General features: G+C 42.7%; 1 protein-coding gene across 5 annotated transcripts; it reads right to left on the bottom strand.

The window, feature by feature from the left end:
• Positions 1-535: 535 nt before the first annotated feature.
• On the bottom strand, positions 536-4,616 carry LOC119328518 (serine/arginine-rich splicing factor RSZ21A). Of its 5 annotated transcripts, none has more exons than XR_005158997.1 (7): positions 4,425-4,616; positions 4,120-4,225; positions 3,321-3,409; positions 2,768-3,008; positions 1,625-1,732; positions 861-1,529; positions 536-756 (listed from the first exon to the last, which is right to left on the bottom strand). XR_005158997.1 is itself a non-coding variant. In XM_037601489.1 (6 exons), the coding sequence occupies exons 2-6, from the start codon at positions 4,206-4,208 to the stop codon at positions 1,508-1,510; spliced, it is 549 nt and encodes a 182-aa protein (XP_037457386.1). In that variant the 5' UTR covers positions 4,209-4,225; positions 4,425-4,616; the 3' UTR covers positions 536-1,507. The 5 variants fall into 5 exon arrangements, 1 of the variants encoding a protein (XP_037457386.1); XR_005158995.1 differs by having other exon boundaries at positions 536-992; positions 1,058-1,529; XR_005158994.1 differs by having other exon boundaries at positions 536-992; positions 1,086-1,529.
• Between the last annotated feature and the right edge of the window lie 23,292 nt (positions 4,617-27,908).

The following is a 27,908-nucleotide window of genomic DNA, read 5'->3' as shown; positions in this document are numbered from 1 at the left end:
AGTGGCAATGCTGCAGTCCCAGAGAAGCAAAATGCAGTTCCTGGCTCAGAAAACTGTGATATGATAGAAAGAAAGCCATGGCTACGGAGCCATGAGAATTCGACGGGTCAGAGCTTAGCCAACCTTGCTCTTTTCAACAGCAATACAGTAAGGAGGCCAGCAAAGTATCCCAAACGATACAACCAAGGGAACATTTCGCTTGCAGAAAAAACATTCAGCTGGCATCAAGAGAGACGAATTGAAATCGCATTAACACTGACAAAGGTGGGGAGGTCAAGTGTTGTGCAAACTCAATTACTAGCATGCTAAACCTATTGATTTCTTCTGCCGGTTGCAACATATTTGGCTCGGATACTACTTAAGAAAGACGGAGTCTTCTACCAACGAACTGTCGACGCAGGTGAAGCCTCTCCTGATGAGAATTCGACAGTTAAACCAACCTAGGATAATCATCAGGTCATTACTGACTTATTTCATGCTGCAAGGAGGCCAGCAAAGCATACCGACCGATATAACCAAGGGAGCACTCGACAAATTGAAAACAGAAGTGCAGGCTCAACCAAATTACTCAAATGTCAGAACAATCTAGGATCTGAAAATTCAGGTTCACAAATGCAGGCTCAACCAAATTATTCGAATAAACCTATTGACGAATATGTTGCATCCAACAGCAACGGAATGTGACTGGAAGATACAAGCTGCCGAGGAGTCTCAATCGCAGGCGCAGTGAAGAAAGCAGAATGTGGAGAAGATCAGCTGCATGTCGGGGATAAGTTGAGAACGAAGAGCATGAAGAACGATGCCAACTGCCCAACTCAGCACCGCAGTCTAGAAAGGCTTGCACCTCCTGCAATACTTACCCAGGTATAATTGCCCCTCAGATGACCTCATCACCTGCCATGGGGCTCGGAGGCAAGGGTGCAGGCCATTCAACTAAATACCTTGCCGTCAGTCCCAGAGAAGCAAGCAGATGCAGCTTCTGGAGACTCGTCCTACAAAGAAATTTGCGCTTCTAATACTTCCAGAAGCTGCATTTATCAGCACAATCAAACCTTACCAATTTGCAAAAGAAGAAAGGTCGTTACTGCTTTTTGACGAGCAGCATCTTCAACGAAGAACACGCGACGCAGAGGGGTCGTCTGCAGGAACTAATACGCAGTTTGCATGGAGCAGGCGAGGGCGGAGGATGAACGAAGAGCGAAGAGCAAAACCATGAAGACATAACTCAAAGCCGTAGCCGGCCGACGCTTTTAAGCAGTGCAGGACGATGCCTTTTTAACACACAAAAGAAAAGCAGCTGGTCTTAGTTAATGATACACCCATCCATAAGTTTATCTAGAGATGAAATCAAACACAACCATAATACTGCGGTAAAAGTTATGGGGAACTTAACCAAACTCAAGCAGTCGATGAGGGATGTTTGAAATGGGGGACATGACACTGTTCATAGCTGACGGGTATAGAGCAATATTTGCAACAGAACACTCTCCAGACATAACATAGAGCTTTAGCTCCTGCTGCGGCGATACCTGGAACCATAATAGTAACGATCCCATTACATACAGTAGAAATCATTCAAGGTAAATCAGTACCTGCCAAAAAAAAATACTGAGATATGCATTACCCATTGCCATAGGCAGGTGATTCGTCACGTCCACGGACTGGTGACCTGCTCACACTGCGCCCACGAGCCGGTGACACACTACGACGCCTTGGAGAGCGGCTGTAGCTTCTGTTTACAAAGCATATCTTATTTGTCAGATCTATTGTTCTTCATGTAATAATATAATATAGCTACTCCCTCCGTTCCATATTACTCGTCGCTGATTTAGTACAACCAGCGACGAGTAATATGGAACGGAGGGAGTACATATTTAGCATAAGAAGCAAATGTGACAAATAATAACAACAGATTTGGTATATAGGGTATTCTTTTTATGCGCTAAAACCTTCCGACTTGACTACTCAAAATGCAACTAGTGAAAAGTAGAGGTAGATAAATGTCAATGTCAAACAGAAGAAAATTGAGGAGCCTAATGTAGCCACAAGCTCGAGTAATTTTGCACCAAAAATAGCAATCCCAAATTGATCATACCTTTTCCCATGTAAATCTAGCAGTTGTATAATTGGCATCATTGAGCATACTTCACAAAGTACAAGAAAATAAACAAGAGAGCAAAGATGACCCAATTGCTATTCTTCCATGCAATTACAAACACCTTTTCCACGTGTACTACTCAACCATGAAGCAAGAAACGATACAGGAGGATTAACATCTAACAGGTAGAAATCAGAAGACAATGCCTGGAACTGCATGCAGCCATGTACCATAGCCACCCCCACAGCATATTTACACAACTATACCTAATGTCGCAAAATAATTTTGAAACAAATCAGGGAACACTACGAGAAGTAGATTGTTCATCATGTCATCAAAGGGTTCAAATTGCATATCTGCTAGTCACTAATCCTTTGCATGATCATGTGTGATAGTAATGAATCTACATATCAGCAAAGTATAACATGAACTTTTTTTAAGTATATATGTTTCATAACATTAACAACCTATGTTTTTAAAGCGTCCCTAGCCTAGGCGTCGAAGCGCTCCCCCTCCGCTTTGGAAAATCGACCGCTTCGGGCGCCTAGGCGTCCAAAGCGCCCGCCTAGGCGCCAAAGCGCCCCCCCTCCCTAAGGCGGTAAGGCGTCGCCTTAAAAACATAGTTAACAACTATTGTCTCAAAAAAAATATTAACAACTATTTGATTACCTTCTGCTATAGCTTGGACTCCTGCGGTACCTAGGGCTCCGACTGCGGCTACGGCTTCGACTCCTGCTGCGACGCCTTCCACTGCCTAGGCCCCCAGAACCAATCCTCAGACGGCACTCACGGGCAAAGTGACCAGATTCGCCACACTCATAACACTTCATCTCAGATCCACCAGATCGATCACGACCACCACGACCACTGCTGGCATTACGAGACAGCTCAACTCTCCAACCATTCTTGCCTGCAGATGCAAAAGACATGGTCATGGATATGCAAATGTATCATTACGGCATAACAGAGCCAAAAGGAGACATCAAATCCTACAAAGTACAAATAATATCATTGCAAAACTTCGAACAAACTCAGTGAACAAAATCAAATGTCACAAAGACCCATGTGATATGATGGACATTCTCTGTTAACTGAATAAAACAGCATATGGAAACATTAACAAACAATGTTACAATATACAACAGAATAAGGAAGATTTCCATGTACATCTTTAATTGTATCTCTGATGGAGCACGTTCACACAAAACAACTGGTCACATACCATCTAAATCTTTAATTGCATCCTGAGCATCCCTCCTGTCATCAAAATCAACAAATGCAAAACCAGGTGGCTTCCTTGCAACCCATACACTGCGACGACAAAATAAAATTAAGCAAACTGTATCAGCATCCAGCAAATTGTATCAGCACGGGCAGAAAGTAACAAATTTATTAATGCAAAGGGTAGATAACCATGCTTAGGTGATGTGTTTATCAAAAGCATCGTCAAGAAAATAAGCAATTCTAGAGGTACTTCAGGGCTTGTCCCAGTGGGCCGGAACAGAGAATTCAGATTCTGTAAATTGGCCACATATTTTGCTGTAAATTAAAATATTTTTGACATGTATCCAACTCCAGTATATGCAGCTGATGACAAGATTACACAAGGTAGAGTTCGCCGAGGGACGTCCATAGATTCAACTTTTATGATAAGCAAAAATGCATCCATAGACGGACACCAGAATTATATACACGAATTGTAGCATGACAACAAAAATCTCCATAAAAAAAAACAATACTAGCGGATAGGCAATTCACGGATATGCATAAGCAGCTAGAATTCCAGAACCTGCATAATCCAAGCATCATTTGCTACCTGAAAACTCAATTGTAATTAAAAAAACATGCCAATGCGCAAACTCATCTATCCCCAAATCATGATATCGTTCCCTGAAAACTGTCGGCCGTTCCGCCATGGATTATGGCTCATCCTCCGCCCATGATTCCCACCGCCTAAACGTGCAATTCAAGCGGAAGCAGGGACAACCGCAGAGAATCCAGAACAAAGGCGGATGACTAACCTCCGGAGAACCCCGAACACGCGGAACTCGTCCTCGAGCTCCCGGGCCGTCACAGCAGGGTCCAGGCTCCCGACGTACACGCGCGCCATCGCAGCCGACCACCTACCTGTCGACAACACCGAGAGCCATTAGATTTCGCCGAAGCGGGCGGAAGATCGAACAGGCCGACGCAGCAATCGAGCCGAAAGCGGCAGATCTGGAGCTCGCGGCTGAGCCCAGCTCTGGTACCTACGCCGCGGGGACGAGCGAGCGGGAGAGATTAGATCTAGGGTTTCGGGGAGCTCGAGAGGGGGGCGGTCGCGCACCTTCTCCGGTCTGCCTGCAGGGACGCGACGCCGGCGGAGGGCGGACGGCGGCCGGGGCGGCGAGTGGGTGAGGAGGAGGAGGCGGACGGCGACGCGGCGAGTGGACGGGGAAGAAGCACGGCGACGCACGGGGTGATCGGGAGGGGAGGTGGGGCTGCGCGAGACGAAAGGGATATATTGCTACTCGGGTTTGGGCGCTGGGCTCGCCTGCGTCGGATTCCTTCTGGAAACCACGGGCGCTTTCGTGCCACTGGGCTTGCCCTGGATTGGGCTATGAGCGGGGCGGAGCGGCGGGAGGCTCCGCCAGAAAAGCCTCACCCGAATGGACTGGCCAATTCTACGGCCCGTTGACCCTATTAAAAAATGTTCATCATTGTCAAAATAAAAATTCTCTTTTTTTGAGCCAACTGCATCCTTTATTAAACGTTCAAACACATAGGGATATAGATGATATCGGGCAAGCTAGTAAGCCACACATGGCGCCCTGAGCTAAGGGAAGCAGCTGCCTTTGCTAAGGCATGGGCCTCCCCATTATGTTTCCTACTTTCATGAATAAATTTTACATCATGGAATAGCCTCCTCTGGTGCTTTATATCTTGCAAGATAGCAAAATATCGGTATGGAACTTCAGCATCTATGTTGGTCACCACTTCTAGACAGTCTGACGCGACACAAATAGATTGAACTTGCAGGTCCATAGCGAGCAAAAGTGCCTCACTGCATGCTTGTGCTTCAAGAACTGAGGGGTCAAGGAGACCTTCGTGTATAATGGCGGATGCACCGAGAAACGTGCCTCGCTTGTCTCTGCAGATCACCGCTGAGGCTGCCTGGTCGCCGATCTTCGAGAAACTGCCATCGACATTCATCTTGACCTCATGACTGACGAGCGGAAGCCACAGGCTAGGCTGTGCCCGCTCATTTGCATTTCCTATATTCACATGCAGGTCCCTGGAATTCGCATGTAGGACCCTGGAATTTGCATGCGGGTCCTTAGGCTGCGTCTTCCTCTCGGGAATCATCTCCAGATCGGCCAAAAATTTGTCGATGAAGACATGAGTGCTCAGCGGGCTTTGGAACTGGTTGTCGTGGATAGCTCGACGTCTCGCCCACCAAATAGCCCACATTGTTACGAGCACACGTGTTATTTCCGCCGAGGGTAAAGTATCAACCAACCATAGCATCCATAGCTTAGCATCCTCCGATCTATTTGATATGATAGTCTCTGTAAGATCTTCATCTGCAAGTGCCCAAACGTACCGAGCCATGCGGCAGTTGAAATCATTTGCCTCATGACATATTGAGCACTCCGCCGAATCAGCCATGCTTCGGTGGTGGCGCACAGCACCTGTCGGGATCGAAGTCTAGGATAGTCTCCAAGTGAAGACTCTGACTTTTGAAGGGACCGGAGCTCCCCATAGCCGGGCCCATGACCGGCGGTCCGTCTCACCATTGGAATGACCCTCGTTTTGTTCCAGCCAATCCGTTCGTTGCTGCTTAGTAGATGACAACAGCCTGTACGCAGACTGTACGGTGAAAATGCCCTTCCGTTCATAATACCATGACCAAAAATCCTCTCGAACCCTAGAGCTTAGAGGGATATTCAAGATTGCTTCCTTGTCCATCGCATAGAAGTGCTCCTCAAGTGCAACCCCGTCCCAAGTAAGGGTAGTCGGATTAATGATCTCTGTAACTTTTTGCGGAGGGTTTGAGGATTTTGGGAAAACTGGACGAAGCTTGAAGTCCCGTGGGATCCAGTTGTCGAGCCAGATATGTGTGTCCTTGCCCGAGCCAGTCCGCTTTACTAGCCCCAGTTTAAGTGTATCCCTCCCTTCGACTATTGAACGCCAAACCTGTGACGGATTCTTGCCCACCTCAGCTTCAAGAATTGAGGACGTGGGGTAGTAGACAGCCTTCAATATCCTGGCACTGAGGGAGTTGGGTTCCTGAAGAAGGCGCCAGGCTTGTCGAGCAAGCAGGGCCAAGTTAAAAAGCTCAATATCGCGAAACCCCATACCTCCCATGAATTTGGGATGTGACATCACTTCCCATGAGACCCAGACGGTCTTTCTTTCACCATTCTTTGATGCCCACCAGAACTTTCGCAAAAGACCATTGATATGCTGACACAAGCCCCGTGGCAGCTTGAAACAAGCCATGGAATACGTGGGAATTGCTTGAGCAACAGATTTGATGAGCACTTCCTTACCTCCAACTGAAAGTGCTTTTTCCATCCAGCCCTGGACTTGCTTCCAAATCCTTTCTTTGAGATAATTGAAAGACCCCTCCTTTTCCCTCCCCACGCCAGCAGGGAGACCAACGTATTTGTCAGACAACTTCTCATCCTGGACTGCAAGAATCTGTTTAACCTCCTACCTCAAGCTTTCCGAGCAGCCCTTGCTGAAGAATATTGAGGATTTGTCCTTGTTAATTCGCTGCCCAGAAGCGGCGCAATATTTCTGCAGTAGGAGTGTTGGGGAACGTAGTAATTTCAAAAAAATTCCTACGCACACGCAAGATCATGGTGATGCATAGCAACGAGAGGGGAGAGTGTTGTCTACGTACCCTCGTAGACCGTAAGCGGAAGCATTATAACAACGCGGTTGATGTTGTCGTACGTCTTCACGATCGGCCGATCCTCAGCACCGAACGTACAGCACCTCCGCGTTCAGCACACGTTCAGCTCGGTGACGTCCCGCGAGCTCATGATCCAATAGAGCTTCCGGGAAGAGCTTCATTAGCACGACGGCGTGGTGACGGTGATGATGATGCTACCGACGCAGGGCTTCGCCTAAGCACCGCTACGATATGATCGAGGTGGATTATGGTGGAGGGGGCACCGCACACGGCTAAGAGATCAATGATCAATTGTTGTGTCCATGGGGTGCCCCCTGCCCCCGTATATAAAGGAGCTAGGGGGAGGCGGACGGCTAAGGAGGAGGGCACGCCAAGGGGGGAGTCCTACTCCCACCGGGAGTAGGACTCCTCCTTTCCTAGTAGGAGTAGGAGAAGGGAAGGAAGGGAGAGAGGAAGAGAAGGAAAGGGGGGCGCCGCCCCCCTCCTTGTCCAATTCGGACTAAAGAGGGAGGGGGCGCGCGGCTGCCCTTGGCCGCCCCTCCTCTTCTCCCACTAGGGCCCATTAGGCCCAATATACTCCCCAGGGGGTTCCGGTAACCCCCGGTACTCTGGTATATGCCTGAAACCTCCCGAAACACTTCCGGTGTCCGAACATAGTCGTCCAATATATCGATATTTACGCTCGACCATTTCGAGACTCCTCGTCATGTCCGTGATCATATCCGGGACTCCGAACTACCCTCGGTACATCAAAACACAAAAACTCATAATACCGATCGTCACCGAACTTTAAGCGTGCGGACCCTACGGGTTCGAGAAATATGTAGACATGACCGAGACACGTCTCCAGCCAATAACCAATAGCGGAACCTAGATGCTCATATTGGTTCATACATATTCTACGAAGATCTTTATCGGTCAAACCGCATAACAATGTACGTTGTTCCCTTTGTCATCGGTAAGCTACTTGCCCGAGATTCGATCGTCGGTATCTTAATACCTAGCTCAATTTCGTTACCAGCAAGTCTCTTTACTCGTTCTATAGTGCATCATCCTGTAACTAACTCATTAGTCACATTGCTTGCAAGGCTTATAGTGACATGCATTACCGAGAGAGCCTAGAGATACCTCTCCAACAATCGGAGTGACAAATCCTATTCTTGATCTATTCCAACTCAACAAACACCATCGGAGACACCTGTAGAGCACCTTTATAATCACCCAGTTACGTTGTAACGTTTGGTAGCACACAAAGTGTTCTTATGGTATTCGGGAGTTGCATAATCTCATAGTCATAGGAACATGTATAAGTCATGGAGAAAGCAATAACAGTAAACTAAACGATCAAGTGCTAAGCTAACGAAATGGGTCAAGTCAATCACATCATTCTCCTAATGATGTGATCCCATTAATCAAATGACAACTCATGCCTATGGCTAGGAAACTCAACCATCTTTGATCAACGAGCTAGTCAAGTAGAGGCATACTAGTGACACTATGTTTGTCTATGTATTCACACATGTATTATGGTTCCGGTTAATACAATTCTAGCATGAATAATAAACATTTATCATGATATGAGGAAATAAATAATAACTTTATTATTGCCTCTAGGGCATATTTCCTTCAGTCTCCCACTTGCACTAGAGTCAATAATCTAGATTACACAGTAATGATTCTAACACCCATGGAGTCTTGGTGTTGATCATGTTTTGCTCGTGGAAGAGGCTTAGTCAACGGGTCTGCAACATTCAGATCCGTATGTATATTGCAAATCTCTATGTCTCCCACCTGGACTTGATCCCGGATGGAATTGAAGCGTCTCTTGATGTGCTTGGTTCTCTTATGAAATCTGGATTCCTTTGCCAAGGCAATTGCACCAGTATTGTCACAAAAGATTTTCATTGGACCCGATGCACTAGGTATGACACCTAGATCGGATATGAACTCCTTCATCCAGATTCCTTCATTTGCTACTTTCGAAGCAGTTATGTACTCCGCTTCACGCGTAGATCCCGCCACGACGCTTTGTTTAGAACTACACCAACTAACAGCTCCACCGTTCAATATAAACACGTATCCGGTTTGCGATTTAGAATCGTCCAGATCAGTGTCAAAGCTTGCATCGACGTAACCATTTACGACGAGCTCTTTGTCACCTCCATAAACGAGAAACATATCCTTAGTCCTCTTTAGGTACTTTAGGATGTTCTTGACCGTTGTCCAGTGATCCACTCCTGGATTACTTTGGTACCTCCCTGCTAAACTAATAGCAAGGCACACATTAGGTCTGGTACACAGCATTGCATACATGATAGAGCCGATGGCTGAAGCATAGGGAACACTTTTCATTTTCTCTCTATCTTCTCAAGTGGTCGGGCATTGAGTCTGACTCAACTTCACACCTTGTAACACAGGCAAGAACCCTTTCTTTGCTTGATCCATTTTGAACTTTTTCAAAACTTTGTCAAGGTATGTGCTTTGTGAAAGTCCAATTAAGCGTCTTGATCTATCTCTATAGATCTTGATGCCCAATATGTAAGCAACTTCACCGAGGTCTTTCATTGAAAAACTCTTATTCAAGTATCCTTTTATGCTATCCAGAAATTCTATATCATTTCCAATCAACAATATGTCATCCACATTAATATTAGAAATGCTACTGAGCTCCCACTCACTTTCTTGTAAATACAGGCTTCTCCAGAAGTCTGTATAAAACCATATACTTTGATCACACTATCAAAACGTTTATTCCAACTCCGAGAGGCTTGCACCGGTCCATAAGTGGATCGCTGGAGCTTGCACACTATGTTAACTCCCTTTGGATCGACAAAACCTTCTGGTTGCATCATATACAACTCTTCTTCCAGAAATCCATTCAGGAATGCAATTTTGACATCCATTTGCCAAATTTCATAATCATAAAATGCGGCAATTGCTAACATGATTCGGACAGACTTAAGCATCGCTACGAGTGAGAAAGTCTCATCGTAGTCAACCCCTTGAACTTGTCGAAAACCTTTCGCAACAAGTCGAGCTTTGTAGACAGTAACATTACCGTCAGCGTTAGTATTCTTCTTGAAGATCCATTTATTTTCTATGGCTTGCCGATCATCGGGCAAGTCAACCAAAGTCCACACTTTGTTCTCATACATGGATCCCATCTCAGATTGCATGGCTTCAAGCCATTTTACGGAATCTGGGCTCACCATCGCTTCTTCATAGTTCATAGGTTCACCTTGGTCAAGTAACATGACCTCCAGAATAGGATTACCGTACCACTCTGGAGCGGATCTTACTCTGGTTGACCTACGAGGTTTGGTAGTAACTTGATCTGAAGTTTCATGATTAATATCATTAGCTTCCTCACTAATTGGTGTAGGCGTCACAGGAACCAGTTTCTGTGATGAACTACTTTCCAATAAGGGAGCAGGTACAGTTACCTCATCAAGTTCTACTTTCCTTCCACTCACTTCCTTCAAGAGAAACTCCTTCTCTAGAAAGGATCCATTCTTAGCAACAAATGTCTTGCCTTCAGATCTGTGATAGAAGGTGTACCCAACAATTTCCTTTGGGTATCCTATGAAGACACATTTCTCCGATTTGGGTTCGAGCTTATCAGGTTGAAGCTTTTTCACATAAGCATCACAGCCCCAAACTTTAAGAAACGACAACTTTGGTTTCTTGCCAAACCATAGTTCATAAGGCTAGGGCTGGGCATAAAAACCGACCAACCGAAAACTGAACCGAAACCGAAACCGAATAAACTGAATTTTCGGTTTTTTTTACTGTGTACAAGAAAATTCGGTTAGATGGGCTACTAACCGAACTAAATTCGGTCGGTTCGGTATATTTCTTGGTTAACCGAGATGGCCGAATCCCAGCCCACTCCACTCGTCGCCCCTGGGCCCTGGCCTAGTACAAGCCACCCCACCCACCAGCCCCGTAGCCCACGTCTCCCCACCAAGCCAACCAGCACCCCATGTCCCCATGTCTCCCCACCCCGACTAGAAAACATAAGTCTATTAACCCCCTCCCCCTGCGGCCCTGCCCTACCTACTCAGCCACCGGCCGCCGCCGCTAGCCTGCTACTCATTTGAGCGGCTGAGACATCGCCGGCGCCACCGCATCTTCTCCCCCGCCCGGCCACCCCCAACGCCGTGGAGTCCATCGCATCTCGGCATCTGCACGAAGGAAGGAAGGAGAGGAGCAGGGTCAGGGAGACAAGGATCGGCCGTCGCGGCGTCGCCCATCCGTCGTTTCACCTCTCCAACTCCAACTCAGCGCCGACCGCCGGTCCACCTCGACAGCATCTCAGGGGCGTCTTCTCCAGTTCGTCACCACGTCTTCCACGGGAGAAACTGAACATTCAGTCAATGTAATATGCCCAGTGTCCCATCCTTTGTCTCCAATTTCTGTTTCATTCTTTGTGAGTAGATGCCTAGATGGTAAACTTGGATGCACTTGTTGTTTAACTCTTCCAATCTTGTGAGCAGATGCCTAATTTTGCCTACATCTAATAGTCCAGTGTCTTTTAGTCTGTAAGATTCATGTGACTATGCGAGGTTCTGAATTCTAGTGTCTTCTTGTAATATTCAGCATGGAAATGAACTTGTATAAATATTGTGTACTAGTAGTCTCTTACTGCTGCAATATTGTGTACTAGTAGTCTCTTATCTGCTGCAGTTTTTGCAAGGAAGACATTGTTTTGCCATTAGTATTCCTCCCGTCTTAGTGTGGGAACGAACTCATATAAATTGTTGCTGAACCTGCTATTTGTCAACTGGAAATTCTCAGCCATCTACTAGTACTCAGTGCACTCACACTGTACATACCGATTTTAGTAGATGCATTTTGGTAACTTGTATTTTGGACATCTTGTTTAATTCTTCTTGCAAGTAATTAGTATAGATGATTGATCACAAGAATTCTAATTATGTTATTGTTTTTAGATGGTTGAACCTGGTGGGCTTGGTGATGACATGACTGAAGAGGAGATGTGAGTTTATGAGGAAGAAGAAAGAAAGATTGAGGAGTGGGAAAAGAAAAAGAAGGAGATGGATGAATGACCTGCAAGAAGGCAGATGAAAAAAAGATCACCAATGTGGGATCACTTTGCTGAGGTACTAGTTGATGGTCTTCTCAAGTTTGGAAAGTGCAAGTATTGCAATCGTGATATCAAGGCCGTTCCAGGGGTTAACGGTACATCTGCCTTAAAAAGTCATTTTACTACTTGCAAGTTTAATCTTCATAATGATAAGAATAAGAATCAAGGTACTTTGCAAATAATCCAAGGGGAAAGTCCTACAGTGCATAAATTTGATCCTGAAGCACTAAGGAGAGCTATTGCTAAGATGATTATAGTAGATGAGCTTCCCTTTGCATTTACTGAAAAAACTGGTTTTAGAGAAGTGATGTCAATTGCATGTCCATGTTTCAACATGCCTTCTAGAAGAACATGCACTCGGGATGTTGTCAAGCTTTATTTTGAAGAGAGAGCAAAGCTAAAACTTTTTTTCAAAAAATCATGTCAAAGAGTGTGTCCCACTACTGATGGTTGGACTTCTCAAACACAAGATTGTTATATGACAGTCACGGCACATTTTATTGACCCTGAATGGAATTTGCACAAGAAGATCATTAGTTTTTTCTTAGTAAAAGGCCATAAGGGAGATGATATTGGAAAGGCCTTAGAGCAATGCTTGATGGAGTGGGGAATAAACAAAGTTATGATAATAACTGTTGATAATGCTAGCGCGAATGATGGTGGTGTAGGTTACATACGGAAGAAAATGATCAAAACTGGAAATAGCATAGCTGAAGGTAAATATTTGCATATGAGATGTGCTGCCCATATTATAAATCTGATTATCACTAACGGTCTAAAAGAGTTGGATGAATCAGTTAAGTGTGTGCGAGCTGCAGTTAGATATATAAGACATGGGCCATCTAGAATTACAAGATTTAAAGAGCTTGCTGCATTAGAAAAGTTGGACAGCGAGGCATTCTTGTGTTTGGATGTATGCACTAGATGGAATTCCACATACCTAATGTTAAAAACTGCAATCAACTTTGAGAAAGTGTTCGCGAGGTATGAGGAAGAAGATCCACCCTATACATTGGATTTAACGAGTGAGAAAGCTCTTGGTATTCCTGTTGATAGTGATTGGGAGAATGCCAGGAAAATGGCTGAATTTCTTGGACATTTTTATGAGCTAACTCTTAGTGTTTCCGCCACACTCCATGTGACCGTGAATCAATTTGTCATGGATATTGCTAAAGTTAATGTTGTGTTGGAAGAGTGGGCTAATAGTGATGATATTTTGCACAAAATAATGGCCAAGAAAATGCAAGAAAAGTATGATAAGTATTGGGGATGTTGGCATGAGGAGGTGGAGAAGGAGAATGAAAAGGGGAAGGGGAGAGGGAAATGAAAGAAGAAGGAAGAGGAGAATGTGAACATGTTTGTATTTGCTGCAGTTGTTCTTGATCCTAGATTCAAGCTATCAAATTTCACAAAACTAGCAATTGAAGAAATGTATGGTGAGTTAAATGGAGGCAAAGCTTGGGAAGCGGCGAAAACATTTGTGCATGCTTTGTTTGAAGAGTACAAAGCTAAGTATGCACCAAGTGATGCAAGTAAGCATGTGGGTGCTCCACAATCTGAACCAACTCAAAAAAGGGAAGGAAGGAAATTGGTGTCTCGGATAAATAAAAAGTTGAGAATTGGTGATGTGGTGGTGAAACTAGCATGAGCAAATCTGAATTGGAGAAATACTTGCATGAAGAAAATGAAGTAAATAGGGATGATTTTGACACTCTAAAATGGTGGAAGAACAATGCTACTAGATTCCCAATATTGGCAAGAATGGCTCGTGATGTGTTAGCTGTTCCGGTATCAACGGTTGCATCCAAGTCGGCATTTAGCACAAGTGGACGCATCCTAAATGAGTTTAGAACCTCACTTACGCCATTCATGGTCCAAGCTCTTGTTTGTACCCAAGATTGGCTAAGGGGTGCTATTACTATCGACATTGAAGAAGATGCAGAGGAATTGTTAATCTTGGAAAAGGGTAACATATTGTGATTGTTTTCCATATATTTTTCTTTATTTCTGACTTCCTATGCTTATAATATGTTTTTTCATTCTTTTCCAGAATTAATTGAAGAGTTTGGTAGTACAAATTCATCCGTGTCGAAGGCAAGCACTAGCAAGTCTGTTTGCAAGCCATCTGGGGTTGGGTCATCTTGCCCGCCTCCATCCTCTAGTTAAGGCCCTGTTTGGTTCCAAATAAGTCACCAACTTATAAGTCCAAAAGTGAAAAGAGTGACTTATTTTGCCAAACAGACCCAACTTATAAGTCACCCCAACTTATAAGTCATAAGTTGCTCCACCCCAACTTAAAACTTATAAGTCACCCCTTTTTGCACGGGTTCCACCATCTTTACATAAAAAAACAAGATGAAAAAGTGTGCTCAGATGACTTATAAGTTAGGTGACAACCAAACAGACGTGACTTATAAGTCATTGGTTTTAAGTCACCTGACTTATAAGTCAGGTGACTTATTGGAACCAAACAGACCCTAAATCTTGGTGAGTGAGTTGCAAGAGATGCTCTCAGGTTTACATGTTTCACTTTGTAGAAATCCTCTTCATCATGCACATGCTTCACTACATCTCCTTCATTTTACAAGAAGGATGCTCCTGTTCATGTTCTTATAGCTTTGTACTTATTTTGTATTATAAATACATATCCTTTTCATGTTGATATTTATATGTGTTAGAAGTTAAAGTACTCATGTTCATGTTTACATATGTTGCAAGCAAGATGCTCCTGTACATGTTGTTTTCCTGGCTGTTCATTTATAATTATAACTTGTAATTTTTCCTACTGTGGCTACAGAGACCTACATGTTGCTTGGTGACTTGTTGGGTAGGAGTGGGAGTCCTACTGTTGGCCTGTTGAGTGGGAGTCTTGCTGGCTGCCCTTGAAGACTCCAAGTTGAAACTGGAGCACATCTGTAGTGCACTTTTTGGTGGCACTTCAAAATTTGGTTGTTTGCCTATGTTTTAAAGTGTAATAAGTAGACTTTGATTCTGGTTGGTTGTGTGTTGCACTTCATTCTCGTGGAGAACTTATCAGTTTGTCCTGTCTTGGAATTTTAGTAGACGCACTTATGAGATATGCTATCATGCACTTACTACTTTGTCCTACTGTTATGCTATTATGCATGAACTTGTCCTATTGTTATGCTATTTTGCTGATTCCTTTCTTGCACTTATGAGATATGCTGGAACTTCGTTGGTTGTGTTGATATGCTGCCAATTTTTTTTGCAATATGCATGCTATCGAAAAATGTTCTGAAACTGAAACTGGAATTTCTGAATATGGTACAGAATTCGGTTAACTCCGAAAACCGAGCCGAATTTTTGGTTAACCGAAAATTCGGTTAGTACATTTTTAGTACCAAATTCGGTCACCATATCTGCAAACCGAATTGATGAAAAAACCGAACAACAGAAACCGAAATTTCGGTTTCTACCGAACGCCTAGGCCTACATAAGGCGTCGTCTCAACGGATTGCGATGGTGCCCTATTTAACGTGAATGCAGCCGTCTCTAAAGCATAACCCCAAAACGATAGCGGTAAATCAGTAAGGGACGTCATAGATCGCACCATATCTAGTAAAGTACGATTACGATGTTCGGATACACCATTACGCTATGGTGTTCCGGGTGGCGTGAGTTGCGAAACTATTCTGCATTGTTTCAAATGTAGACCAACCTAGTAACTCAAATATTCTCCTCCACGGTCAGATTGTAGAAACTTTATTTTCTTGTTACGATGATTTTCCACTTCACTCTGAAATTCTTTGAACTTTTCAGATGTTTCAGATTTATGCTTCATTAAGTAGATATACCCATATCTGCTCAAATCATCTGTGAAGGTGAGAAAATAATGATACCCGCCGCGAGCCTCAATATTCATCAGACCACATACATCAGTATGTATGATTTCCAATAAATCTGTTGCTCGCTCCATTGTTCCGGAGGACGGCGTTTTAGTCATCTTGCCCATGAGGCATGGTTCGCAAGTACCAAGTGATTCATAATCAAGTGATTCCAGAAGTCCATCAGTATGGAGTTTCTTCATGCGCTTTACACCAATATGACCCAAACGGCAGTGCCACAAATAAGTTGCACTATCATTATCAACTCTGTATCTTTTGGCTTCAACATTATGAATATGTGTATCACTACTATCGAGATTCATCACAAATAGACCACTCTTCAAGGGTGCATGACCATAAAAGATATTACTCAAATAGAACAACCATTATTCTCAGATTTAAATGAATAACCATCTCGCATCAAACAAGATCCAGATATAATGTTCATGCTTAACGCTGGCACCAAATAACAATTATTCAGGTCTAAAACTAATCCTGAAGGTAGATGTAGAGGTAGCGTGCCGACGACAATCACATCGACTTTGGAACCATTTTCCATGCGCATCGTCACCTCGTCCTTAGCCAGTCTTCGCTTAACCCGTATTTCCTGTTTCGAGTTGCAAATATTAGCAACAGAACCAGTATCAAATACCCAGGTGCTACTGCGAGCTCTAGTAAGGTACACATCAATAACATATATATCACATATACCTTTGTTCACCTTTCCATCCTTCTTATCCGCCAAATACTTGGGGCAGTTCCGCTTCTAGTGACCAGTCTGTTTGCAGTAGAAGCACTCAGTCTCAGGCTTAGGTCCAGACTTAGGTTTCTTCTCTTGAGCAGCAACTTGTTTGCCTTTCTTCTTGAAGTTCCCCTTCTTCTTCCCTTTACCTTTTTTCTTGAAACTGGTGGTCTTGTTGACCATCAACACTGGATGCTTCTTCTTGATTTCTACCTCCGTAGCCTTTAGCATTGCGAAGAGCTCGGGAATTGTTTTATCCATCCCTTGCATATTATAGTTCATCACGAAGCTCTTGTAGCTTGGTGGCAGTGATTGAAGAATTCTGTCAATGACACTATCATCCGGAAGATTAACTCCCAGTTGAATCAAGTGATTGTTATACCCAGACATTTTGAGTATATGTTCACTGACAGAACTATTCTCCTCCATCTTGCAGCTGTAGAACTTATTAGAGACTTCATATCTCTCAATCTGGGCATTTGCTTGAAATATTAACTTAAACTCTTGGAACATCTCATATGCTCCATGATGTTCAAAACGTCGTTGAAGTCCCGGTTCTAAGCCATAAAGCATGGCACACTGAACTATTGAGTAGTCATCAGCTTTGCTCCGCCAGACGTTCTTAACATCGCCAGTAGCATCTGTAGCAGGCCTGGCACCCAGCGGTGCTTCTAGGACATAATTCTTCTGTGCAGCAATGAGGATAATCCTCAAGTTATAGACTCAGTCCGTGTAATTGCCACCATCATATTTCAATTTTGCTTTCTCAAGGAAAGCATTAAAATTCAACGGAACAACAATACGGGCCATCTATCTACAATAACATAGACAAGCAAAATACTATTATGTACTAAGTTCATGATAAATTTAAGTTCAATTAATCATATTACTTAAGAACTCCCACATAGATAGACATCCCTCTAATCATCTAAGTGATCACGTGATCCATATCAACTAAACCATAACCAATCATCACGTGAGATGGAGTAATTTTCAATGGTGAACATCTCTATGTTGATCATATCTACTATATGATTCACGCTCGATCTTTCGGCCGGTCTCAGTGTCCCGAGGCCATATATGCATATGCTAGGCTTGTCAAGTTTAACCCGAGTATTCTGCGTGTGCAAAACCGTCTTACACCCGTTGTAGATGAATGTTGAGCTTATCACACCCGATCTTCACGTGGTGTCTCGGCACGATGAACTTTGGCAATGGTGCATACTTAGGGAGAGCACTTTTACCTTGAAATTTACTGAGAGATCATCTTATAATGCTACCATCAAACAAATAAAAATAAGATGCATAAAGGATAAATGTCACATGCAATCAATATAAGTGATATGATATGGCCATCATCATCTTGTGCCTTTGATCTCCATCTCCAAACACCATCATGATCACCATCGTCACCGGTGTGACACCTTGATCTCCATCTTAGCATCGTTGTCGTCTCGCCAACTATTGCTTCTATGACTATCGCTACCGCTTAGTGATAAAGTAAAGCAATTACAGGGCGATTGCATTGCACACAATAAAGCGACAACCATATGGCTCCTGCCAGTTGCCGATAACTCCGTTACAAAACATGATCGTCTCAGACAATAAATATAGAATCATGTCTTGACCATATCACATCACAATATGCCCTGCAAAAACAAGTTAGACGTCCTCTACTTTGTTGTTGCAAGTTTTATGTGGCTGCTATGGGTTGAGCAAGAACCGTTCTTACCTACGCATCAAAACCACAACGATATTTCGTCAAGTTAGTGTTGTTTTAACCTTCACAAGGACCGGGCGTAGCCACACTCGGTTCAACTAAATATGAAGAAACTGACACCCGATAGCCACCTGTGTGCAAAGCACGTCGGTAGAACCAGTCTCGCGTAAGCGTACGCGTAATGTCGGTCCGGGCCGCTTCATCCAACAACACCGCCGAACCAAAGTATGACATGCTGGTAAGCAGTATGACTTGTATCGCCCACAACTCACTTGTGTTCTACTCGTGCATATAACATCTACGCATAAACCTGTTTCTAATACCACTGTTGGGGAACGTAGTAATTTCAAAAAAATTCCTACGCACACGCAAGATCATGGTGATGCATAGCAATGAGAGGGAAGAGTATCATCCACGTACCCTCGTAGACCGTAAGCGGAAGTGTTATAACAACGCGGTTGATGTAGTCGTACGTCTTCACGATCGACCGATCCTCAGCACCGAATGTACGGCACCTCCGCGTTCAGCACTCGTTCAGCTCGGTGACGTCCCACGAGTTCATGATCCAGTAGAGCTTCCAGCAAGAGCTTCTTCAGCACGACGGCGTGGTGACGGTGATGATGATGCTACCGACGCAGGGCTTCGCCTAAGCACCGCTATGATATGACCGAGGTTATTACACATTATGGGCTGTTATTACACATTATGTCACAATACTTATGCCTATTCTCTCTTATTTTACAAGGTTTACATAAAAAGGGAGAATGCCGGCAGGTGGGATTCTGGGCTGGAAAAGGAGAAAATATTAGAGACCTATTCTGCACAGCTCCAAAAGTCCTGAAACTTCACGGAAGACGTTTTCAGAATATATAAAAAATACTCAGCAGAAGAAATTCACCAGGGGGGCCACACCCTGCCCATGAGGGTGGGGGGCGCCCTACCCCCTGGGCGCGCCCCCTACCTCGTGGGCCCCCTGGTGGCCCTCCGGTGGCCATCTTCTGCTATATGAAGTCTTTCGATGGGAAAAAAATAATAAGCCATCTTCTTGGACGAAACTCCGCAGCCACGAGGCGGAACCTTGACGGAACCAATCCAGGGCTCTGGCGGAGCTGTTCTGCCAGGGTACATCTTTATAAAGAAGGAGTAGATGGTGTTATTATACATTGTGTACCTGAGCATGAACAGGAACAGATCCTACGCAAGTGTCACTCCGAAGCTTATGGAGGACACCATGCTGGAGATAGAACTGCACATAAGGTATTGCAATTTGGTTTTTATTGGCCTACTCTCTTCAAGGATGCCCATAAGTTTGTCTTATCTTGTGATGAATGTCAAAGAATTGGTAATATTAGTAGATGTCAAGAAATGCCTATGAATTATTCACTTGTTATTGAACCATTTGATGTTTGGGGCTTTGACTATATGGGACCCTTTCCTTCCTCTAATGGATATACACATATTTTAGTTGCTGTTGATTACGTTACTAAGTGGGTAGAAGCTATTCCAACTAGTAGTGCTGATCATAACACTTCTATTAAAATGCTTCCAAGAAACTTGATGATGCATTATGGGCCTATAGAACTGCATATAAAAATCCTATGGGTATGTCTCCGTACAAAATGGTTTATGGAAAAGCATGTCACTTACCTCTCGAACTAGAACACAAGGCATATTGGGCTATTAAAGAGCTCAATTATGATTTTAAACTTGCCGGTGAGAAGAGGTTATTTGATATTAGCTCACTCGATGAATGGAGAACCCAAGCCTACGAAAATGCCAAGTTGTTTAAGGAAAAAGTTAAAAGATGGCATGATAAAAGGATACTGATACGTCCATTTTACATCATGCTTTTATATTGATATTTATTGCATTATGGGCTGTTATTACACATTATGACACAATACTTATGCCTATTCTCTCTTATTTTATAAGGTTTACATGGAGAGGGAGAATGCCGGTAGCTGGGATTCTGGGTTGGCAAAGGAGCAAATATTAGAGACCTATTCTGCACAGCTCCAAAAGTCCTGAAACTTCACGGAAGACATTTTCAGAATATATAAAAAATACTCAGCGGAAGAGATTCACCATGGGGGCCACACCCTGCCCATGAGGGTGGGGGCGCGCCCTACCCCCCTGGGCGCGCCCCCCTACCTCGTGGGCCCCTTGGTGGCCCTCCGGTGGCCATCTTCTGCTATATGAAGTCTTTTAATGGGAAAAAAATAGGAAGCCATCTTCTCAGACGAAACTTCGCCGCCACGAGGTGGAACCTTGGCGGATCCAATCTAGGGCTCCGGCAGAGCTGTTCTGCAGGGGAAACTTCCCTTCCGGAGGGGGAAATCATCGCCATCGCCATCACCAACGCTCCTCTCATCGGGAGAGGGCAATCTCCATCAACATCTTCATTAGCACCATCTCCTCTCAAAACTCTAGTTCATCTCTTGTATCCAATTCTTGTCTCCAAGTCCGGGATTGGTACTAGTAGGTTACTAGTAGTGTTAATTACTTCTTGTAGTTGATGCTAGTTGGTTTAATTGGTGGAAGATCATATGTTTAGATCCTATATGCATATTAATACCCCTCTGATTATGAACATGTTTATGCTTTGTGAGTAGTTACGTTTGTTCTTGAGGACATGGGAGAAGTCTTGCTATTAGTAGTCATGTGAATTTGGTATTCGTTCGATATTTTGATGAGATGTATGTTGTCTCTCCTCTAGTGGTGTTATGTGAACGTCGACTACATGACACTTCACCATTATTTGGGCCTAGAGAAAGGCATTGGGAAGTAATAAGCAGATGATGGGTTGCTCGAGTCACAGAAGCTTAAACCCTAGTTTATGCATTGCTTCGTAAGGGGATGGATCCATATGTTTCATGCTATGGTTAGGTTCACCTTAATACTTTTGTTGTAGTTGCGGATGCTTGCAATAGAGGTTAATCATAAGTGGGATGCTTGTCCAAGTAAGGGCAGTACCCAAGCACCGGTCCACCCACATACCAAATTATCAAAGTACCGAACGCGAATCATATGCGCGTGATGAAAACTAGCTTGACGATATTCCCATGTGTCCTCGGGAGCGCTTTTCTCTATATAAGAGTTTGTCCAGGCTTGTCCTTTGCTACAAAAAGGATTGGGCCACCTTGCTGCACTTTATTTACTTTTGTTACTTGTTGCTCGTTACGAATTATCCTATCACAAAACTATCTGTTACCACTTATTTCAGTACTTGCAGAGAACACCTTGCTGGAAACCGCTTATCATTTCCTTCTGCTCCTCGTTGGGCTCGACACTCTTACTTATCGAAAGGACTACGATAGATCCCCTATACTTGTGGGTCATCAAGACGCTTTTCTGGCGCCGTTGCCGGGGAGTGAAGCGCCTTTGGTAGGTGGAATTTGGTAAGGAAAGATTTATATAGTGTGCTAAAATTTACTGTCACTTGTTACTATGGAAAGTAATCCTCTGAGGGGCTTGTTCAGGGTATCTTCACCCCGACCGGTAGAGCAAAGAGCTGCTCCTCAACATACTGAACCTACTGAAAATGAAAATGCCTGCTTTGAAATTCCTTCGGGGATGATAGAAAAACTGCTAGCTAATCCCTTTTTAGGAGATGGAACAAAACATCCTGATGAGCATCTAATATATGTGGATGAAGTTTGTGGATTATTTAAGCTTGCAGGTGTACCTGGAGATGTTGTCAAGAAGAAGGTCTTCCCTTTATCTTTGAAGGGAGATGCATCGACATGGTATAGGCTATGTGATGATATGGGGTCTTGGGATTACAAACGATTGAAATTGGAATTTCATCAGAAGTTTCATCCTATGTATCTTGTTCATCATGATCGCAATTATATATATAATTTTTGGCCTCGCGAAGGAGAAAGCATTGCTCAAGCTTGGGGGAGGCTTAAATCAATGTTATATTCATGCCCCAATCATGAGCTCTCAAGAGAAATGATTATTCAAAATTTTTATGCTCGGCTTTCTGATAACAATCGCACCATGCTTGATACTTCTTGTGCTGGCTCTTTTATGATGAAGACTATTGAATTCAAATGGGATTTATTGGAAAGAATTAAACGCAACTCTAAAGATTGGGACCTCAACAAAGGTAAGGAGTCAGGTATGACACCTAGGTTTGATTGTGTTAAATCTTTTATGGATACCGATGTTTTCTGTAAATTTAGCACTAAATATGGACTTGACTCTAAGATAGTAGCTTCTTTCTGTAAATCTTTTGCTACTTATGTTGATCTCCCCAAGGAGAAGTGGTTTAAATATCATCCTCCCATAGAAGTAAAAGTAGCTGCACCTATTAAAGTTGAAAAAAGATTGTCACTTATAATGATCCTATTGTTCCTACTTCTTATGTTGAGAAACCACCTTTTCCTGTTAGGATAAAGGATCATGCTAAAGCTTCAACTGTGGTTCGTAAAAGCAATATTAAAACTTACACACCTCATGAGCAAATTAAAGTTGAATCTGATATTGCTATTGTTAAAGATCTCTTGTCTAATAATATTGATGGGCATGTTATTCATTTCCTTGATGAGACTGCTAGAATTGCTAAACCTTGTGCTAAAGATAAAAATAGACCGATGGTAGGCATGCCTGTTATTTCTGTTAAAATAGGAGATCATTGTTATCATGGCTTATGTGATATGGGTGCTAGTGCAAGCGCAATACCTTATTCCTTATACAAAGAAATTATGCATGATATTGCACCTACTGAGATAGAAGATATTGATGCCACAATTAAACTTGCCAATAGAGATATTATTTCACCAATGGGAATTGTTAGAGATGTTGAAGTCTTGTGTGGGAAAACTAAATATCCTGCTGACTTTCTTGTTCTACAAGATAGCTTTTGTCCCATTATATTTGGTAGACCCTTCTTAAACACTGTTAATGCTACCATAGATTGCAAAAGGGATGTTGTTACTATCGGTTTAGATGATATGACTCATGAATTTAATTTCTCTAAATTTAGTAGACAACAGTGTGAAGAAGAATTATACCTAGTAAGGATGAAATTATTGGTCTTGCTTCTATTGCCGTACCTCCTACTGATCCTTTAGAACAATATTTGCTAGACCATGAAAATGATATGTTTATGAATGAAAGAAGGGAAATAGACAAAGTATTCTTTAAATAGGAACCTATTCTGGAAAAAAAAATTGCCTGTTGAAAGCCTAGGGGATCCTCCTCCACCCAAGGGTGATCCCATGGTTGAGCTTAAACCGTTACCTAATACTCTTAAATATGCTTATCTTGATGATAGAAAGATATATCCTGTTATTATTAGTGCTAACCTTTCAGAGCATGAGGAGGAGAGATTATTGAAAACTCTGAAGAAGCACCGTGCTGCTATTGGGTATACTCTTGATGATCTTAAGGGCATTAGTCCCACTCTATGTCAACATAAAATTAATTTGGAAGAAGATGCTAAACCAGTTCGTGATCATCAATGACAGCTGAATTCTAAAATGAAAGAAGTGGTAAGAAAGGAAATACTAAAGCTTCTTGAGGCAGGTATAATTTATCCCGTTGCTGATAGTCAGTGGGTAAATCCTGTCCATTGTGTCCCGAAGAAGGGAGGTATTACTGTCGTTCCTAATGATAAAGATGAATTGGTTCCTCAAAGAATTATTACAGGTTATAGGATGGTAATTGATTTCTGCAAATTAAATAAGGCTACTGAAAAGGATCATTACCCATTACCTTTTATCGATCAAATGCTAGAAAGATTATCCAAACATACACATTTTTGCTTTCTAGATGGTTATTCTGGTTTCTCTCAAATACCTGTGTCAGTTAAAGATCAATCAAAGACTACATTTACTTGCCCTTTTGGTACTTTTGCTTATAGACGTATGCCTTTTGGTCTATGTAATGCACCTACTACTTTTCAAAGATGCATGATGGCTATATTCTCTGAATTTTGTGAAAAGATTTGTGAGGTTTTCATGGACGATTTCTCCGTCTATGGATCCTCTTTTGATGATTGCTTGAGCAACCTTGATCGAGTTTTGCAGAGATGTGAAGAAACTAATCTTGTCTTGAATTGGGAAAAGTGCCACTTTATGGTTAATGAAGGTACTATCTTAGGGCACAAAGTTTCTGAAAGAGGTAATGAGGTTGATAAAGCCAAGGTTGATTTGAAAAGATGCCATGCCCCAAGGACATCAAAGGTATAAGAAGTTTCCTTGGTCACGCCGAATTTTATAGGAGGTTCATTAAGGACTTCTCAAAAATTTCTCGTCCTCTGACTAATTTATTACAAAAAGATATACCATTTGTCTTTGATGATGATTGTGTAGAAGCATTTGAAATTCTTAAGAAAGCATTGATCTCTGCACCTATTGTTCAGCTACCTGATTGGAATTTACCCTTTGAAATTATGTGTGATGCTAGTGATTATGCTGTAGGTGGTATTCTAGGGCAAAGAGTTGATAAGAAATTAAATGTTATTCAATATGCTAGTAAAACCCTAGACAATGCTCAAAGAAATTGTGCTACTACTGAAAAAGAATTCTTAGCAGTTGTATTTGCTTGTGATAAGTTCAGACCTTATATTGTTGATTCTAAAGTAACTATTCACACTGATCATGCTGCTATTAAATTTCTTATGTTAAATAAAGATGCTAAACCTAGACTTATTAGATGGGTTCTCTTGCTACAAGAATTTGACTTACATATTGTTGATAGAAAGGGAGCTGAGAACCCCGTTGCAAACAACTTGTCTAGGATTGAAAATGTGCTTGATGACCCACTTCCTATTGATGACAGCTTTCTTTATGAGCAATTAAATGTCATAAATGCTTCTCATACCGCTCTATGGTATGCTGATTATGCTAATTACATTGTTGCTAAGTTTATACCACCTAGTTTGACATACCAGCAAAAGAAAAAGTTCTTCTATGATTTGAGGCATTACTTTTGGGATGACCCACATCTTTATAAAGAAGGAGTAGATGGTGTTATTAGACGTTGTGTACCTCAGCATGAACAGGAACAGATCCTACGCAAGTGTCACTCCGAAGCTTATGGAGGACACATTGCTGGAGATAGAACTGCACATAAGGTATTGCAATCTGATTTTTATTGGCCTACTCTCTTCAAGTATGCCCGTAAGTTTGTCTTATCTTCTGATGAATGTCAAAGAATTGGTAATATTAGTAGACGTCAAGAAATGCCTATGAATTATTCACTTGTTATTGAACCATTTGATGTTTGGGGCTTTGACTATATGGGACCCTTTCCTTCCTCTAATGGATATACACATATTTTAGTTGCTATTTATTACGTTACTAAGTGGGTAGAAGCTATTCCAACTATTAGTGCTGATCATAACACTTCTATTAAAATGCTTAAAGAAGTTATTTTTCCAAGATTTGGAGTCCCTAGATATTTAATGACTGATGGTGGTTCACATTTTATTCATGGTGCTTTCCGTAAAATGCTTGCTAAATATGATGTTAACCATAGAATTGCATCTCCTTATAACCCACAGTCTAGTGGTCAAGTAGAATTGAGTAATAGAGAACTCAAATTAATTTTGCAAAAGACTGTTAATAGATCTAGAAAGAATTGGTCCAAGAAACTTGATGATGCATTATGAGCCTATAGAACTGCATATAAAAATCCTATGGGTATGTCTCCGTACAAAATGGTTTATGGAAAAGCATGTCACTTACCTCTTGAACTAGAACACAGGGCATATTGGGCTATTAAAGAACTCAATTATGATTTTAAACTTGCCGGTGAGAAGAGGTTATTTGATATTAGCTCACTTGATGAATGGAGAACCCAAGCCTACGAAAATGCCAAGTTGTTTAAGGAAAAAGTTAAAAGATGGCATGATAAAAGGATACTGATACGTCAATTTTGCATCATGCTTTTATATCGATATTTATTGCATTATGGGCTGTTATTACACATTATGTCACAATACTTATGCCTATTCTCTCTTATTTTATAAGGTTTACATGGAGAGGGAGAATGCCGGCAGCTGGGATTCTGGGCTAGCAAAGGAGCAAATATTAGAGACCTATTCTGCACAGCTCCAAAAGTCCTGAAACTTCACGGAAGACGTTTTCAGAATATATAAAAAATACTCAGCAAAAGAGATTCACCAGGGGGCCACACCCTGCCCACGAGAGTGGGGGGCGCGCCCTACCCCCCTAGGCGCGCCCCTACCTCGTGGGCCCCCTGGTGGCCCTCTGGTGGCCATCTTCTGCTATATGAAGTCTTCGATGGGAAAAAAATAGGAAGCCACCTTCTCGGACGAAACTCCACCGCCACGAGGCGGAACCTTGGCGGATCCAATCTAGGGCTCCGGCAGAGCTGTTCTGTCGGGGAAACTTCCCTCCCGGAGGGGGAAATCATCGCCATCACCAACGCTCCTCTCATCGGGAGAGCGCAATCTCCATCAACATCTTCATCAGCACCATCTCCTCTCAAAACCCTAGTTCATCTCTTGTATCCAATTCTTGTCTCCAAGTTCGGGATTGGTACTAGTAGGTTACTAGTAGTGTTAATTACTCCTTGTAGTTGATGCTAGTTGGTTTAATTGGTGGAAGATCATATGTTCAGATCCTATATGCATATTAATACCCCTCTAATTATGAACATGTTTATGCTTTGTGAGTAGTTACGTTTGTTCCTGAGGACATGGGAGAAGTCTTGCTATTAGTAGTCATGTGAATTTGGTATTCGTTCGATATTTTGATGAGATGTATGTTGTCTCTCCTCTAGTGGTGTTATGTGAACGTCGATTACATGACACTTCACCATTATTTGGGCCTAGAGGAAGGCATTGGGAAGTAATAAGTAGATGATGGGTTGCTAGAGTGACAGAAGCTTAAACCCTAGTTTATGCGTTGCTTCGTAAGGGGCTGATTTAGATCCATATGTTTCATGCTATGGTTAGGTTCACCTTAATACTTTTGTTGTAGTTGCGGATGCTTGCAATAGAGGTTAATCATAAGTGGGATGCTTGTCCAAGTAAGGGCAGTACCCAAGCACCGGTCCACCCACATACCAAATTATCAAAGTACCGAACACGAATCATATGAGCGTGATGAAAACTAGCTTGACGATATTCCCATGTGTCCTCGGGAGCGCTTTTCTCTATATAAGAGTTTGTCCAGGCTTGTCCTTTGCTACAAAAAGGATTGGGCCACCTTGCTGCAATTTATTTACTTTTGTTACTTGTTGCTCGTTACGAATTATCCTATCACAAAACTATCTGTTACCACTTATTTCAGTACTTGCAGAGAACACCTTGCTGGAAACCGCTTATCATTTCCTTCTGCTCCTCGTTGGGTTCGACACTCTTACTTATCGAAAGGACTATGATAGATCCCCTATACTTGTGGGTCATCAAGACTCTTTTCTGGCGTCGTTGCCGGGGAGTGAAGCGCCTTTGGTAAGGAAAAATTTATATAGTGTGCTGAAATTTACTGTCACTTGTTACTATGGAAAGTAATCCTCT

Source organism: Triticum dicoccoides, chromosome 7A, assembly GCF_002162155.2.
Source record: "Triticum dicoccoides isolate Atlit2015 ecotype Zavitan chromosome 7A, WEW_v2.0, whole genome shotgun sequence".
In the NCBI taxonomy this organism is placed as follows: Eukaryota; Viridiplantae; Streptophyta; class Magnoliopsida; order Poales; family Poaceae; genus Triticum; species Triticum dicoccoides.
The sequence above is the reverse complement of the archived record's forward strand: the minus strand, read 5'-3'. Positions and strand labels throughout refer to the sequence as shown.